Source organism: Hibiscus syriacus, unplaced genomic scaffold, assembly GCF_006381635.1.
Source record: "Hibiscus syriacus cultivar Baekdansim isolate YM2019G1 unplaced genomic scaffold, ASM638163v2 tig00112674_pilon, whole genome shotgun sequence".
Lineage (NCBI taxonomy): Eukaryota > Viridiplantae > Streptophyta > Magnoliopsida > Malvales > Malvaceae > Hibiscus > Hibiscus syriacus.
The window spans coordinates 59951-75542 of NW_024063380.1; the positions used below are offsets into that span (position 1 = coordinate 59951).

At 37.9% G+C, this 15592-nt stretch overlaps 1 protein-coding gene across 1 annotated transcript; it reads left to right on the forward strand.

The window, feature by feature from the left end:
* Nucleotides 1-389: 389 nt before the first annotated feature.
* LOC120182511 (protein NLP8-like) lies at nucleotides 390-15218 on the forward strand. Its single transcript, XM_039187475.1, has 6 exons — nucleotides 390-724; nucleotides 928-2096; nucleotides 11590-11634; nucleotides 11766-12521; nucleotides 12842-12965; nucleotides 13800-15218. Exons 2-6 carry the CDS (start codon nucleotides 1167-1169, stop codon nucleotides 14906-14908), a joined length of 2964 nt encoding a protein of 987 aa, XP_039043406.1. The 5' UTR covers nucleotides 390-724; nucleotides 928-1166; the 3' UTR covers nucleotides 14909-15218.
* Nucleotides 15219-15592: the final 374 nt, after the last annotated feature.

The following is a 15592-nucleotide window of genomic DNA, read 5'->3' on the forward strand; positions in this document are numbered from 1 at the left end:
AAATTCAGATTAAGCTGTTAGAAATATCATTGTTTTGAAATCCTATGGTAATATTAAAATTTAGAAATTAAATATTCATTAATTCATCATTTTTTAATCCATCAGTCATGATGCAGGTTCTAAAAACTTTAACAAGTCTTAAATTCAGCTCCAACAAGAAACACCAAACCAAACCAAACAAACTTCCAATTTTAGTAAGTTTCTGAACATAAAAATCCGCTGTACCCTAAGATTTCCTTTTATAGTAACTTCCTCCTCCTCCCTCTAAATTTCTGGGTTTCGTTTAATATATATAGAGTTTCATGGAGCTTCAAATTTTATATTTTGGGATAATTTAGATTTTTTTCCCTTATAGTATTTGGAATTTCATTTCAGTTGAATTTCATTTGAATTAATAAAAACGAAAACGGAAAATTATTGCTAATTTTGGGAATTTCTTATCTTACTTTGTTATATAATATTTTAGTGAAAGTATTTCATTTTGATTGGGAATAGTTCACTTAGTCTTGAATTTGATATTTGGTTTCATTTCACCTAAATTTTCATTTCATTTGTTGGGGGTTTTCATTACGATTATATATATAATGTAGAACTGGATGAATCCGAGGTGAGTTTTGTGAGCTAATACTAATTGAAAGCAGTGGACTTTTCTTGCAGTGATTTGCGGCGGCTTTGGAGACTGAAATTTCACTTGTCATCTTCCTTTTTGCTCTCTGTGCCTGAGGTCAGTTCTTCTTGAGCTTTCCACTACTATTTTTAGAAAATATATTTCGATAAATTAGCTTAAGATGTGAGATATCTGTGCAGTTATTTGTCATTGGAAATTTGTTTCTTTTTGTTGGTTTATATTACATGTATGTGTGTGTGTAAGCCAATATGTGTATAGCATAGTGGTGAAGTTTGATTTTTCTTTGTGGGTATCTTCAGGTTAGGGGAAGTTTGGCTTCGGGTAAATCTCATTTTGGCAATTTTGAATTTCGTGTTTAAGAAAGGTAGGAAAATAGATGAATTTGTTGAGGAAATTCCCGAGTTTTGGGAAGAATATTGGGGAAGATTTTAGGAATGGAAGTGTTAGGCTGAGTGAAAGATTTTTCATAGATCTCTAGCATTTGCTGATTCATAATTTGAAGTTAGTTTGGTTTGGGTTTTCAATTTTATGAGAAAAAATGGAGTTCCCCTTTTCTCATGGTTGTTGGATTCCGCCGAGAGCTCAGATGGAGGGTGGTGAACAGTTTGGTGATGGTAATCGGAATTCGGTTTCCGAGGATCCTTTCAGCTTTTCTGAGCTCATGAACTTTGATACTTATGCCGGATTGTGTAATAACCCCGCAGCTGTAGATCAAACGTTTGCCTCCTTTGGTTTGTCCTCCTATCCACCCTTGCCTTATGCGTCTTTCAACTCGTTACATATTACTGGACAAAGTTCCGGTACCTTTGTTGAAGCCGGTGATGCATTAAGTGACATGGGTAGTTCTTATACTTCTGCTGATACAATGGTGTTCCATCAAACAGATGCACACTTTGGTAATCCATGGGATTCTGCAGATGCAGAAGTCAGTATTAGACGAAATAATGGTGGCAATAGGCAAAATAATTCTTCGGATTTGGCTAATTTGTCGGTTTCTAGGCCAATTGGACGATCACTTGAGGAGAGGATGCTTGAAGCACTGTCCTTGTTTAAGGAGTCATCTGGAGGGGGCATTTTGGCACAAGTTTGGGTTCCAATTAAGCATGGAGATCAATATATGTTGACCACTTCGGATCAGCCATATTTGCTAGACCAGATGCTTTCTGGTTATCGCGAAATCTCGAGAACATATATCTTCTCTGCAGAACTGAAACCGGGTTCTTTCCCTGGGCTTCCTGGTCGTGTTTTTATCTCTCGAGTTCCCGAGTGGACTTCTAATGTAATCCATTACAGTAAGGTCGAGTACTTGCGGTTTACACACGCAATCAAGCACGAAGTCCGTGGTTCTATTGCCTTACCAATTTTCGAACCTTCTGAGATGTCTTGTTGTGCTGTTTTGGAACTTGTCACTATGAAAGAAAAGCACAATTTTGATTCAGAAATGGGAAATGTCAGCCTTGCACTCCAGGTTAGTATATTTCTGTTTCTGTAATTGTAGAGTTTGCATTTCAGGGTCTGAACCTCTGTAACTTAGAAACATATCTCTATCACTGCCTTGGCTACCATATTAGCTTTGTTTAAAATTATAAACTCCTTTTCAATGGATGATGTGAAGAAGATTATCGTCTCGATGAGGTAAAAACTTACGGGCTAACAATCTGCTAGAGTTGTTTCTTCCATTCTAGATCTCTTTATATCTTCAGTTTTTGCAACGGTATATTATATGTTGGTACATCTTTTACTACTGGAAAATAATGCATTTTCTGCTGGAAACTCTTCGTTTGTGGAAGTTCATATCATTTTCTGATATACTAACAAGTTTTTGAATGGAAACTCTGGAGCTTGGTCTATGATTAAAGCTATGTTAATTAGCCTTGGGATGAATGTTGGATCTGGGAATGTGCCTGACATGCTTATGATCATATTTTCTTTCAAAGTTTTATAATATATTTGGAGGACTATAACTTCATACTCATGTCCGAGTATATGTCGGACGCAAATGTCAGAAATGAAGAACCCAACGTAATATTTGAGAAGTTGTTGGAAGGAAAAGTCCAATTATATGTATCAACATTTATCCCGAGTCCGAGTAACATAGTTTCCCAAAGAACCTAGCTATGTTTGTAGCTTATAACCGATATTCATGCCCAAGTATATATCGGACACAATTTTCGTAGATGAAGAACTCAATGTAGGATTTGATGAAAAGTTGCTGGATTGCAAATCTCAATCATCCTTATCTAACACTTATCCCAATCAAGTATGTTAGGATTGTTGAAGCTCAATTTGTCAACCGAAAAATGCCAAGAGGGAGTGAATTAGCCTTTTGAAAATTTTGGGTATGGAGTAAAAAGAGATAGACAATTTGCACAAGAATTTATAGTGATTCTACTTCTAAATTAACTCTAAATCCACCACCTTAGCTCCACATTAAGAATTTTCTAACAAATTCACTAATTTGTTCTTTCTTTTCCTAGGCTCAAGAGTAATCTTTACAGAACCTCATCTTTTCAAAGACTAAGATAGGACCACTCCCATTTTTACAAAAGGATAAAAGATGTAAATAAAAAAAATATCACAAGGTAGATGTTTACAAAATTTAAGCTCACAAGAAAAAAAATAATGATTTACAATAAGCTCAAAACACTTATGTACAAGAGAAAAGGGAAAATAAAGAGTGAAAGAGTTTCTCTTGATCTTTATTGCTTGATAGGTGTCGTAATCTTCTTCAAGTGTATCGACTTGTTTTTATATGTTTGAATGAGCTTGTAGCCGTTTGGGGTGTTTTGGAGGAGTTGGGATGAATTTTTTGTAAAAATAAAACTGTCCAGAACAGGGAGTATCGGTTCTCTTTTAATGAGTATCGGTACTATCTTTGAAATATTTAAATAAACTAGTAGTTAAAGAACGTTGGGCTTAAACATTATCAATACTATAGTTCATGTTATCAATACCACTATGCATAGTAGTATCGGTACCCCTTGAGTATCGGTATTAATTTTGCATTCTGGAATTTTGACAATTTGAAAAACAATTGGTAGTATTGATACTACCAAGAGAGTATCGATACTTCTCTTACCTTTGGTATCGGTACCACATGAACAATATTGATACTGTTCATGTAGTATCGATACTGAAGAACAATATCAGTACTACTTGTCCAGAAAAACTATTTTGCGTTCAAATTCTAGTTTAATTGAATTATTTTTGAACACTATCAAGTCCAAAAACATTTTATAACCATGAGTGAGAAAGCTAGAGAGAGAGTGAACGTGGAGTTCGAAGGGAATACTTCTTTAGACAAAGGTAGAGCGGTGCCTAGAGGAGTTTCGTGGGTAGCGTTCGTAGATAATCTAGTAGGGGAGTGCATAGAAGTACTTTATGGAAACGTTTTAGTTTTCATGGCAAGGTGATTAAGGTGTTTATCCCGTTTGTTAATAGGAGACCTAACTATAAGGTCAGTACGTTTGCCTTTGTGCATTTTGCAAGCAAGGAGGATTTGCTGAAGGCAATGGAACGTATGAATAACGTAGTGATCAATGGGAGGAGGATAATGGTGTCAATTGCAAAATATCAGAGGAATAGTGCTGCGAGGAACTTGAAGCGAAATATGGTGGTGGGGTCAAGAGATACAGGTGCAGAGGAGTCCAAAGGGAAAGGACCAATACCCATAGTGGATGATGTAGGGAAGAAGGAGCTGTTAAACAAGTTTCATGTTGGTAGGACATATAAGGATACAGTAATGGGGGTGAAAAAAGTTGATGGCCAGCAGATGAGTAACGTTGGAGATAAGAGGGAGGTGAAAAAGTCTCTGCAAGTGTTTATTCCAATGGAGGAGAGGATATGGCTGAGGTCGTCTTTAACAGGAATTTGTAAGGGGATTTTTGAAGTAGAATTTGTGCAGAGGGCATTAAGGACTGAGGGATTCAATGTCAAGGCGGTAAGGTTGGGATATGCAAAAAATGCATGTTTGATAGTCTTCCACAGTGGAGGAGAAAGAAGCAACGATGGAAGATAAGTGGGAGGCATTGTCCTTCTGGTTCGAAAGGTTGGAATCTGTTGTGGATGAGAATTGTGTTCCATTAGCCTATTGCGTAGTTTGGTGTTTCATTAAGGCATCGAGATGGGGCAAGCTAGTGAAGATCCAGGAGCAAACAATTCAGAAAATGGGCTGTAGAGTGGCACACATGCTGTTGAGGGTGGAGAGTCCTTTTGATATTCCTTCTCATGTCTCTGTCAATACGCATGGAAGATCGTTTATCATTAAAATTAAGGTGGAAGGGAGTGATGATTTTTTTTCGGTCTTGGATGATGTGGTTGAAGAAGACAGAACAGTGGACCCATGGGAGGAGAACTCGTAGGACTGGAGCCAGCGGGACGTTCAGGAAGGACAGGAAGAGCAACTGGGGCAGTAGTCCTTGTCAGAATCTCAGGACAGGGTTGAAGCATGGGTTCGGGGTGCTCAACAAGGAGATGGTACGTTTATCGATGGAAATTTGAAAGGAAAACTAGGCTCAAAAAATATTTTGGTTGTTGACTTTTGTTCTGAGGAGACAGCAGTAGGTGGTGTTCCCAGTCAACAGGAAGTGTCAGAGGATTTTAATGAAGGGAGAGAAAAAGAGAGGAGCATGGGAGATATCATATCGGGCCATGATACGATTGCTCAAGAAAATGGGCTTAGTACCAGCATGGATAGGAGTCTAACTAATGGGCCTATTCAAGGGAATTTAAGATCAAATACTGTTGGCATTAATTCTATAGAAGTAACTAATGTTGGAGAAGTTGTTTTAAATTTGCAGAACGGGTCTGTCTCACCGGTGATGCGTCGTCATTCTGGGAAATGTGCGTTAGTAAGTAAAATCGAGAGAGGTTTCTATAAGAATGTGTATTCCAGGAGGTAGGAAGTTAAGAGTTGCAATGGTAAGGAGTCTGATTTCTTTGCAGTGAATGAGATAGAGGGGGCAGCAGAGGCATTGGAATGTTGGAATGTTTCCAAGTTGGGTGTGAAGTTCAAAGGAGGAGAGAAAGCTTTTATGGACAAAATGGTTCCTCTGGTTAATGAAAGGAACTCGAAAGAGGGAAGGTAGTTGTAACTGGGAAGTAAGGTTATAGTATGTTAATGATGGTTGGGTGGTCGATGTTGTCTTGGAATGTTAGAGGTTTGGGTAGAAGGGTGAAAGCTCGAGCTATTAGGAGATTTGTTGATGAGAAAAAACCTACAATTGTATTTTTGCAGAATCAAAATTGGAGGTTGTTAGTCATATGTTGGTGAGGAAAATGGGGGGAAAATTACTTACTGGTTCGGCAGTATCTCCTGCTATAGGTTCTACTGGTGGTTTAATAACCTTGTGGAATCAGAAGGAGTTTGTGGTGAAGGATGTAGTCATTAATAGTAGATTTGTAGTAATAAAAGGGACTTTGGAAGGAGTACCAGGAAGTTGTTGTTTTATTAATGTGTATGGCCCTAGTGTGGATGCAGATAAAGAGATGTTTTTCAGGGAGTTATTATCATTTTTGGATAATGTTGATTGTCCATTATGCTTAGGAGGTGATTTCAATGCAGTGTTGTCACAGGAAGAGAAAGAAGGAGGAGCTGTGAATTCGGTGTCAATGAATATTTTTAGAGACTTTGTGAGTAAAGCCAATTTGTTTGATTTGCCATTGTCTGGAGGTCGTTTTACATAGTGTAATAATAGGGAAGTTCCAACGGTTCAGAGGTTGGATCGTTTTTTGGTTGATCAGAGATTATTAACTTGTTTTCCAAAGATAAGTCAATCATTGCAGTCAAGGTCTGTTTTAGATCACAATATTATTTTGTTGGAGAACAAAGAATGTAATTGGGGGCTGAAACCGTTCAGACTGTTTAACTATGTACTGGAGGAGGATGGGTTTAGTGAGATGATGGAAAAGGAGCTGGTTAAACTTTGTAAAGAGGAAAAGGGGAAGTCCATGTCTAAGGTGCTAAAGCGGGTGAAGGATGTGGTAAAGAAATGGTCTGGGAGGGGTTATTTAGAGCTTCCAGGAAAAATCAGATTATTGGAGAAAGGAATTCAGAATATGGAATTGGAAATGCAACAATGCCTTCCTTCGGTGTCAATGAAATCAATAATTGAAGCAGAGAAAGAATTATGGGAGCTACAAAAGAAAGAAGAATTGATTTGGTTGCAAAAATCAAGAATGAAATGGAGAATGGAGGGAGATAAGAACACCAGATTTTTTCATCATAGTGCTGTAGTTAGAGGAAGGAAAATGGCATTAAGTCCCTCAAAGTGGGTAATGAAGTCATAGAAGATCCTACCTTAATTAGAGCTTCAGTGGTGGAGTTTTTTAATGGTCTGTTTAGGCAGAATAATCCTTTGGAGGCTGAGGAATTAGATCTGGATTTTCTAAAATTATCGGTCGGAAAGAGTTTAGCACTTGAGAAGCCATTTTCGGAAGAGGAAGTTTGGGAAGCAATTGCTAACTCGGATAGCAACAAAGCTCCTGGCCCGGATAGTCTGAATTTAGGTTTTTTTAAGAAATTATGGTCTTCTTTGAAAGAGGATATTATGCTGTTTTTAAGGACTTTTATGTGGGGAAAGAGTGGGACTTGGAGGTGAATCATTACTTTATTTCCCTTATTCCTAAGAAGGATAATCCGGAGGGGATGGATTATTTTAGGCCTATTAGCCTTGTGGGAGGATTATATAAAATTTTGTCAAAGGTCCTAGCTAGAAGATTCAGTTTGTGCATTAATGAGATAATTAGTCCATCTCAATTTGAGTTTATTCAAGGAAAGAATATATTGGACTGCTCGTTTATAACAAATGAAGGAATTGATTTTTGGAGGAAGAAAGGGTTGGAGGGGGTAGTCTTTAAGGTGGATTTCAAGAGAGCCTATGATTCGGTGGATTAGTTGGTTTTGTTTAAAATAATGGGTAAAATGGGGTTTGCTGAAAAATGGTGTTCTTGGATGTATCAGTGTATGTCAACGGCTTCTATTTCGGTTTTACTAAATGGGACTCCTACAGACAAAATTCAAACTGAAAGAGGACTTAGACGTGGTTGCTCGCTATCCCCTTTGTTATTTAATTTGGGTGGTGAATTGTTTCATTTGTTGTTAACTAAAGCAGTGGATATGGGATTGTTTTCGGGTTTCGAGTTAGGAGTTCAAGAACGTTCTTTCAAGCTATCGCATTTGCAGTTTGGGATGACCTTATTATTTTTTCCAAAGCTTCAATTCGGGATTTGAAGAAATTAGAAGGGTGTTATTGATTTATGAGTTATTGGTGGGGCTGAAGATTAATTTAGTTAAGAACAGAATTTTTGGAATTAATGTTGAGGAGGAGGTGCTAGCTGATTGGTCTAATAAAATTGGCTGCTCAGTGGGTAATTTTTCAGCAGAGTATCTAGGCTTGCCTTTGGGGTCCAAGAGAATTTCTGTTGCAATGTGGGAGCCAATCGTGAAGAGATTTCATAATAAGTTGACTATTTGGAAGGCAAACTCTCTAGTGTTAGCAGGAAGGGTGGTGTTGGTTAAAGCTGTGTTGTGTTCTCTTCTCACTTATTTCCTTTCTATCTTTAGAATTCCAGAAACCGTGTTGAAGAAATTAAATTCGATCATGTCTGCATTTTTATGGGGGGGTTCGACAGATAGAAGAAAATACATTAGGTGAACTGAAAATTGGTCAGTAAGCCGAGAAGGTTAGGGGGTCTAGGGATCCCGAATTTAGCTATTCTAAACAGAGCACTGATGGGTAAGTGGGTATGGAAGTTTGCCTCTGAAAAGGATTCTTGGTGGAAGAGGGTGGTTTGTTGTGTGAACAATTTGGGCCTGAATTCCAAAATGTTGGGGAATACTTCGACAGCTCGTGCCTCTTGGATTTGGAGAGGAGTGATTAATAATTTCTTTTCTAATGATAAGTTTGGAGATTGTATTAGGAGAAATTTGCGTTTGAAACCTGGAAACGGTCATTCTGTGGAGTTTTGGCATGATGTTTGGTTGGGAGAAGTCCCCTCAAAGATATGTTCCTTAGATTGTATGCACTTTCGAATAATAAAGTGGGTAAAGTGGTGGAGTTTAGGGTGAAAAATGTTGCAGGCTGGGTGTGGGATATTCAAATGAGAAGAAATCTGGTGGATTGATTGAACAATGGCTGCAGCTGATTTCTATGTTGAACAACATCTCAATGTCTCTCGATGAGGAAGATTGCTGGATTTGGTTAGGGAATGGAGAGGTTTGTTTTTCAATTAAGTCTTGTATTAATAATTTTTTTGATACGGTTGGTATTCAGGGGAATCAGGCTACGTGGGAAAAATATATTTGGGCCGGGATAGCACCTCCACGTGTTGAAACTTTCATATGGCAAGTTGCTCATCAGAGAGTGGTTGTTAAAGAGGAATTGTTGAAGCGAGGTGTGCTAGGATTGAAGACCCCTTATGTTCGTTGTGTGGCAGGTTTGTGGAATCTGTTTCTCATCTTTTTCTGCACTGTGAGGTAGTTTGGGGTTTGTGGGTTAGATTTTTGGATTTGTGGAATGTTTCTTTGGTGATTCCAAATAACATCTTAGACTTTATTATTATGTGGGATGATCTACTACCGAATTCCAGTATTTGGAAATTTATCCCAAGGGCGGTATTGTGGACGGTATGGAAATGTAGGAATGAGGTTATTTTTATGAAAGGAAAGCTGGATGTTGTGAGGATGTTCTTTATTGCTCGATTTAGAATAGTCTCTTGGGTTGCTACTAGTTTTGACGCTGTGCAGATCCCATTCGATTCCCTAGTGGGTGACTTAACTCTTGCTGATTCGGTTGGTAGTCAGAAAAAAAGTAGATCCCAACCAACTTGTTGGGTTCCTCCTCCAGATGGGTTCATAAAGATTAATGTTGATGGGGCGATGGTGAATGGATGGAATAAAGGTGGTATAAGTGGACTCATAAGGGACAGCAGTGGTGTGTTGATCCACTGGTTTTCTGATAAGGTTGGGGGACCTCCGATTATGGCATAATTATTGGCGATAAAGAGGAGGTTGTGCATGTTGACTGATTCAGGTGTTGGTCTTAATAAGAGGATTATTTTAGAATCGGACTCAAGTAATGCTTTGAAGTGGATCAAGAATCCGGAATTAAGCACCCCTATGTTTCTATCCTTAGTGAAGGAGATCGTCTCTATAATGGAAGGGAAAGATATTACGTTAAGGCTTATCTTGAGGGCTGCTAACTGGGAAGCGGACAGATTAGCTAAAGATGGTATAGGATGATTGTTAGGCTTTGTTTTCAGTCTTATGTAATCAGTGTTGAGGTTTCAACAGGATGAGGTGTTTAAGTCTTATGTAATTAGTGTTAAGGGTTTTAAAGTTGTTGTAAGGGATGGCAGTGTATTATTCTCCTGATTAATAAAAGTAATAGGCACTCTAGTGGGGTGGTGCAAGGACTTTGTCAAAATTGGTCATCTCGCCAGACAAATGCAAGCGAAGGGCCTCATTGGCTTCACCTTAATGAGAGCTGCTGGTAATGCGATTTTAATGATTTTCGAAGACAATGCTTCATTGAGAAGCGTGAAGAACGATAAATCAAAGATTCTCGCAGAGTGGTTCTCCATAGTCGAAGCTTGGTCAGAGAGTTTGGTAATGAAGTGTCGTCGAGTATGGTTAGTTTGCGAGGGTGTTCCTTTTCACGCATGGAATTGTGATACTTTCAAGAACATTGCTGATAAGTGGGGTTTATTACTAGCTATCGACGAAAGTTGTCAGTCTCCATCATCCTTTGATCGGGTAAAATTCAAGTCCTCACAAAGGCTGATGCGAGAATTGATGCGATGGTGGAATTGAAGGTTGCTGACAACTTCTTCAAGGTCATAGTGCATGAGATAGAACCTTCATTCAAACCAAACTCTTGGGCTCCTGAAGAAGACGAGTCTCATTAGATCTTGTCTCTTCAATTGTGGTTGTTTTAGTCTATATGATTGTAGGTGTTGCTTTTAATTTGTATTATGTTCTGTTTTATTCCTACTGCTGGTGGTGTAATTAGAAGTAAGGTGATTTGACTGTGGCTTTGGATGAGGTCATATGAGGTTAAGGTGTTTGTTGTAATGGTGTACATCACCATGAGAGGATATTCCGTGGTATCTTTTGTATCGGGTATTTTATCAATAATATTTGAGGTACTCTTTTCTTCCTTCCAATGTTCGTTAACATACCTTTAGTATGTGAACGAATACGAAGGGAGTTTTTAATGAGACCTCCAACTTCTATAAAAAAAAATAAAAGTAATAGGCACTCTTTTCCCTCTTCCATTGTCCTTCATGTTACTATAGTAATATGGAGGGTAAGATGAGGGTTTTTAATGAGGCCTAATATTCTATAAAAAAAAAAGTCCAAAAACATTTTACCTTAATTTGTTATATCAAAATATTATAAAACATGGTTTAACAATGTAACATAGCTTTTCAAAGAACCTAGCTCTCTTTATAGCTTATAACAAATACTCTCTCTAACTTGTGCCCTGAAGATGCCGGTTGAGCTACTATTTAGTAGTAATATTTTGCATCCACTCTGCTGTAATAGAAAGCAAAATATATGACCACGAGCACGACACAGACACCCAAATTTCCAGGTAATACATGAAAATAAATGCAATATCTAATGTAATAATAGTAGACACATTTTAATTTTGCTAGCTTAAAGTAATGTAATATGAACCTTGTAACCATGACATGCAGTAAATTTTTTTTACCTATTTACAGATGCAATATCATGCACGTTGGTTCTAAAAAGGGAAATTTTTGTATTTTTACTTTGGCCAAAAGAACTATTTGGCTTAACTATGTCAAATAGAAGATAAATTTATAGCCTAGCATCTGAAATTCAAAATGGAAATTTTTAGCTCTATGGTGCCATGCTATTGTTGTATACCAAGTGATTTTGCTACAAATGTTATGGCTGATTTTATTAAATTTGCCTTCATCTGTATTATTTGCAGGCTGTGAATCTAAGGACTACTGCTCCTCCTCGACTTCTTCCCCAGGTGAATTAAAAGTTCGTTTGTATTTCATTTCGGCTGTTCTGAAATGGTCTTTAATGTTGAATTGTACACACACACACACAAGTACGGTACCTTTTCTCTAAGCCCTCTTCTTACATTTCTTTTTTCTGCAGTGCCTCTCCAGGAATCAGAGAGCGGCTTTAGCTGAAATAACTGATGTATTACGTGCTGTATGTCATGCTCATAGATTGCCTTTGGCTCTAACATGGATTCCTTGTAATTACACCGAGGAAGTTACGGATGAAATTATAAAAGTACGAGTTCGAGAGGGTAATATGGCTCAGGATGGTAAGTGTGTGTTATGCATTGAAGATACAGCCTGTTATGTTAATTACAAAGAGATGCAAGATTTTGTACATGCTTGTGTTGAGCATTATCTCGAAGAAGGTCAAGGTATAGCTGGAAAAGCACTTCAGTCAAATCATCCGTTCTTCTCTGCCGATGTGAAAACATACAACATAAATGATTATCCACTTGTCCATCATGCGCGTAAGTTCAACCTGAATGCTGCCGTTGCAATCAGGCTGAGGAGTACGTACACCGGGGACGATGATTACATACTAGAGTTTTTCCTTCCGGTTAACATGACAGGGAGTTCAGAACAGCAACTCTTACTGAACAATCTCTCTGGTACCATGCAACGAATATGTCGGAGTTTGAGAACCGTTTCAGATGCAGAAATTGTTGGGGAAGGATCAAAAGTTGAGTTTCAGACTGGAACAGATCAAAACTTCCCCCCTATGTCTTTTTTCAGGAGCTCGGAAACAGCATTATCTGCAGATTCTGAAATGAACTTGAACCATAGAGTTCCCTTGAATGTATCTAATCCAACAAGTGAAGGGAAGGAAACAGATGGCTCTCCTGAACAGGTATTGTGTTGAGCATTCTTTCCTTTTGATGTATGATTTGAGTTCTTAACTTATGAAACACATGAAATGGATCCTTCTTTGATTTGTATATAAAAAACTCCGGAAATTTTATTTGAGCAATGCATTTAGACAATCAGTGAACGTTTATTGTTAGATATATTATTCGAGACTCCATTGGAAGAACGAAATAGGTAAACATAACTATGTGATTGTCTGTATGAATACATAACTTTGTTTTAGTGGTGCTGATTTTTCATGTCTGAACGGCTTGGTGGACAAGCTTACGCAGTTGAGTAATATGTGAGTTCCTATTTTTATAGGCAATGACTGTGCCACGGAGGCACATAGAAAAGAAGAGAAATACAGCGGAAAAAAATGTGAGCTTGAGTGTTCTTCAGCAGTACTTCTCCGGAAGTCTGAAGGATGCTGCAAAAAGCATTGGTGGTAAGCCCTGAGATTATTTGTTTATATGCATCTCTAAGTTATTATATTTTTCATTATGATCTGGTTTCTGTGAAATTTCCTACATTTGTTGCTGAATTTACTGTATACGGTCGTGCAATACTCAATCTCTTCATTTTTCTTGGAATAATCCTATATGATATTTGTATCCAATGCGTGTCTGGACAGGTATAGTCCGAAGACCATAAAATACATGGAAAATTTTAAAAAGAAATGGACATGCCTATATCCGACCTACTTGACCTGAGTAGCATAGATTCTCTTGCACATTGCATTCCTAAACCTCTTTATATACATAAAGCTTCCTAAAAGGTTTTCTGTATGAAGCTATATTCTTGAATGATTCATTTAGTATGAACTTTTTAAGTCATTAATAATTCTTGAGCAATCTCTAGATTCTTAAGATAATGTCTAAAAGGTTTGACCATAAGTTTTTACTGTAGGAAATTCTTCGAATCAAATTATGACTGAAATATATTTTGGCTCAATCGAGGAAATAATGCAGAATTGTTGCTTGCGTATTACGAATAAATGCAACTAGAAATAGTTGCTCACGAGTCTATGTACTCTAGCAAATAGTTATTAATACTAGTAATAACGTACCTACCTATCTTACTTGGACTCGGGTGTCTGTTCTAAGATGATATCTTTGTACCTATGTTCTGATATGCATCAGTATATGTACTTAATGAAAAATGAATCTTCGGTAGAACATGGGAACATACTCGACTCAAGTATTAGAACACTATTTCCGAGCACTTGCCCATGCCACATATTTTAATCCGTGGTTCACCTTTTATTTCCTGCTCCTTGTAGTTTGCCCCACTACCCTGAAAAGGATATGCAGACAACATGGGATCTCGAGATGGCCTTCACGGAAGATTAGCAAGGTGAATCGATCGTTACGAAAGATACAAACTGTTCTTGACTCTGTGCAAGGGGTCGAAGGAGGATTAAAGTTTGATCCAGCCACAGGAGGATTCATTGCAGCAGGCACCGTTATCCAAGAAGTTGATAACCAGAAAGCATTAGTATTCTCCAATAATAACCCTCCCACTCTAATACATGAACCTGCCGATAGAGAGAAATCATCAGCACCACTAGCATCTTGCCCTGATGGGGAAAATTCAGTGTTTAAGTTGGAGGAAGATGAGTGTTCTGTTGGTGTAAACAACCGAGATGCTGCAAGGAGTGTGCTCATTCAAAGTACCTTGGACTCTAGGTCGGTTGGTCTAGATTCGGGATTGTTCCAGTCAGCTAGCTTTGGCTCCGCGACTAAGACTTGTTCAGAAAATGTAACTAATGGCTCTTATTTACAAGTAGGTCACAGGTGGGGTTTTAATGAGGGGAATCCAAAAGTTGAGGATTCTGACTACCACTTTGTGTCTCATAGCACAAATTCTTTGGCTGCTGCTACTGCTTCTGCTTCTGCTGATAAAATAGATATCCGAATGGAGAGAGATGACAGGATTGCTGAACATAACCATCGACCTACATCAAGCATGACAGACTCCTTAAATGGCTCTGGTTCGATGTTGCATAGAAGTTCATCAAGTTCTCAGAGTTTTGAGGAGGCAGAGGATACAAAACCGAAGACAATTTCAGCCGACAGCAGCTCGAAAATTACGGTGAAAGCTACTTATAAAGACGATACTGTCCGCTTTAAGTTCAAGCCATCTTCTGGGTGCTTCCAACTATACGAAGAAGTTGCCAAAAGGTTCAAAATCCAATATGGGACATTCCAGCTCAAGTACTTGGACGATGAAGATGAATGGGTACTATTGGTTAGCGAATCAGACCTACAAGAGTGTCTGGAAATTCTCGAGTATGTCGGAACTCGTGCTGTGAAGTTTCAAGTCCGCGATATACCTTTTCCGATGGGCAGTTCTGGTAGCAGTAACTGTTTCTTGACTGGAGGCTCATAGCAGATATGCTGATCTTCCTGTTTCACTCCGTTTGCTTCCTTGATCGTCAGAAAATCAGTGGCTGCTCAGCTCTACACTGCTGTTTTCCGAAGTTGCATCATTCGAGTTTGAGGAAGAAGGTAAAGAAAGGATTAGAAGATGTTGGCGTAGATGATATAAGACATGTTTTGTGTATAGATTTGTATATGTTAGGTGAGGGAGTCATAGAAATAGGGTTGAAATGGTAGTTTTAGGCTTCTGGGGAAGAGCATTTATTAGAATCCATGCATGTATTATAACTATATCCAAATATAAACTGGTTTTTCGTTTTCCTTGGGAAGGTAAAGGACGTTGAACAGACCGGATCTTCGGAATTCAATTCAATCAAACGATTTATTTATTTATGTATATTTTTTACGTTTAAACATCAATTTAGTTTTAAAATAAATATAAATGTAGTTGATAATTACAAAAATAAATTATTTGACTCGATCAGATATTGGAAGATCTGCGGCATTCAGTGCATTAGAAGCATGAGCCAATCTTTAATAATTCGCTCTTAACCGTGCTTGAAACTAATCCTATAGAAATAGTTTGATTTTTTAGCTAATCACTGGTATCTGATCTTTATTAATCGATTAATTCATATCAAGTTTTACAGATGTTCATTACGGGAGCTATCTTTCTAACCCAATTTGTTTCATT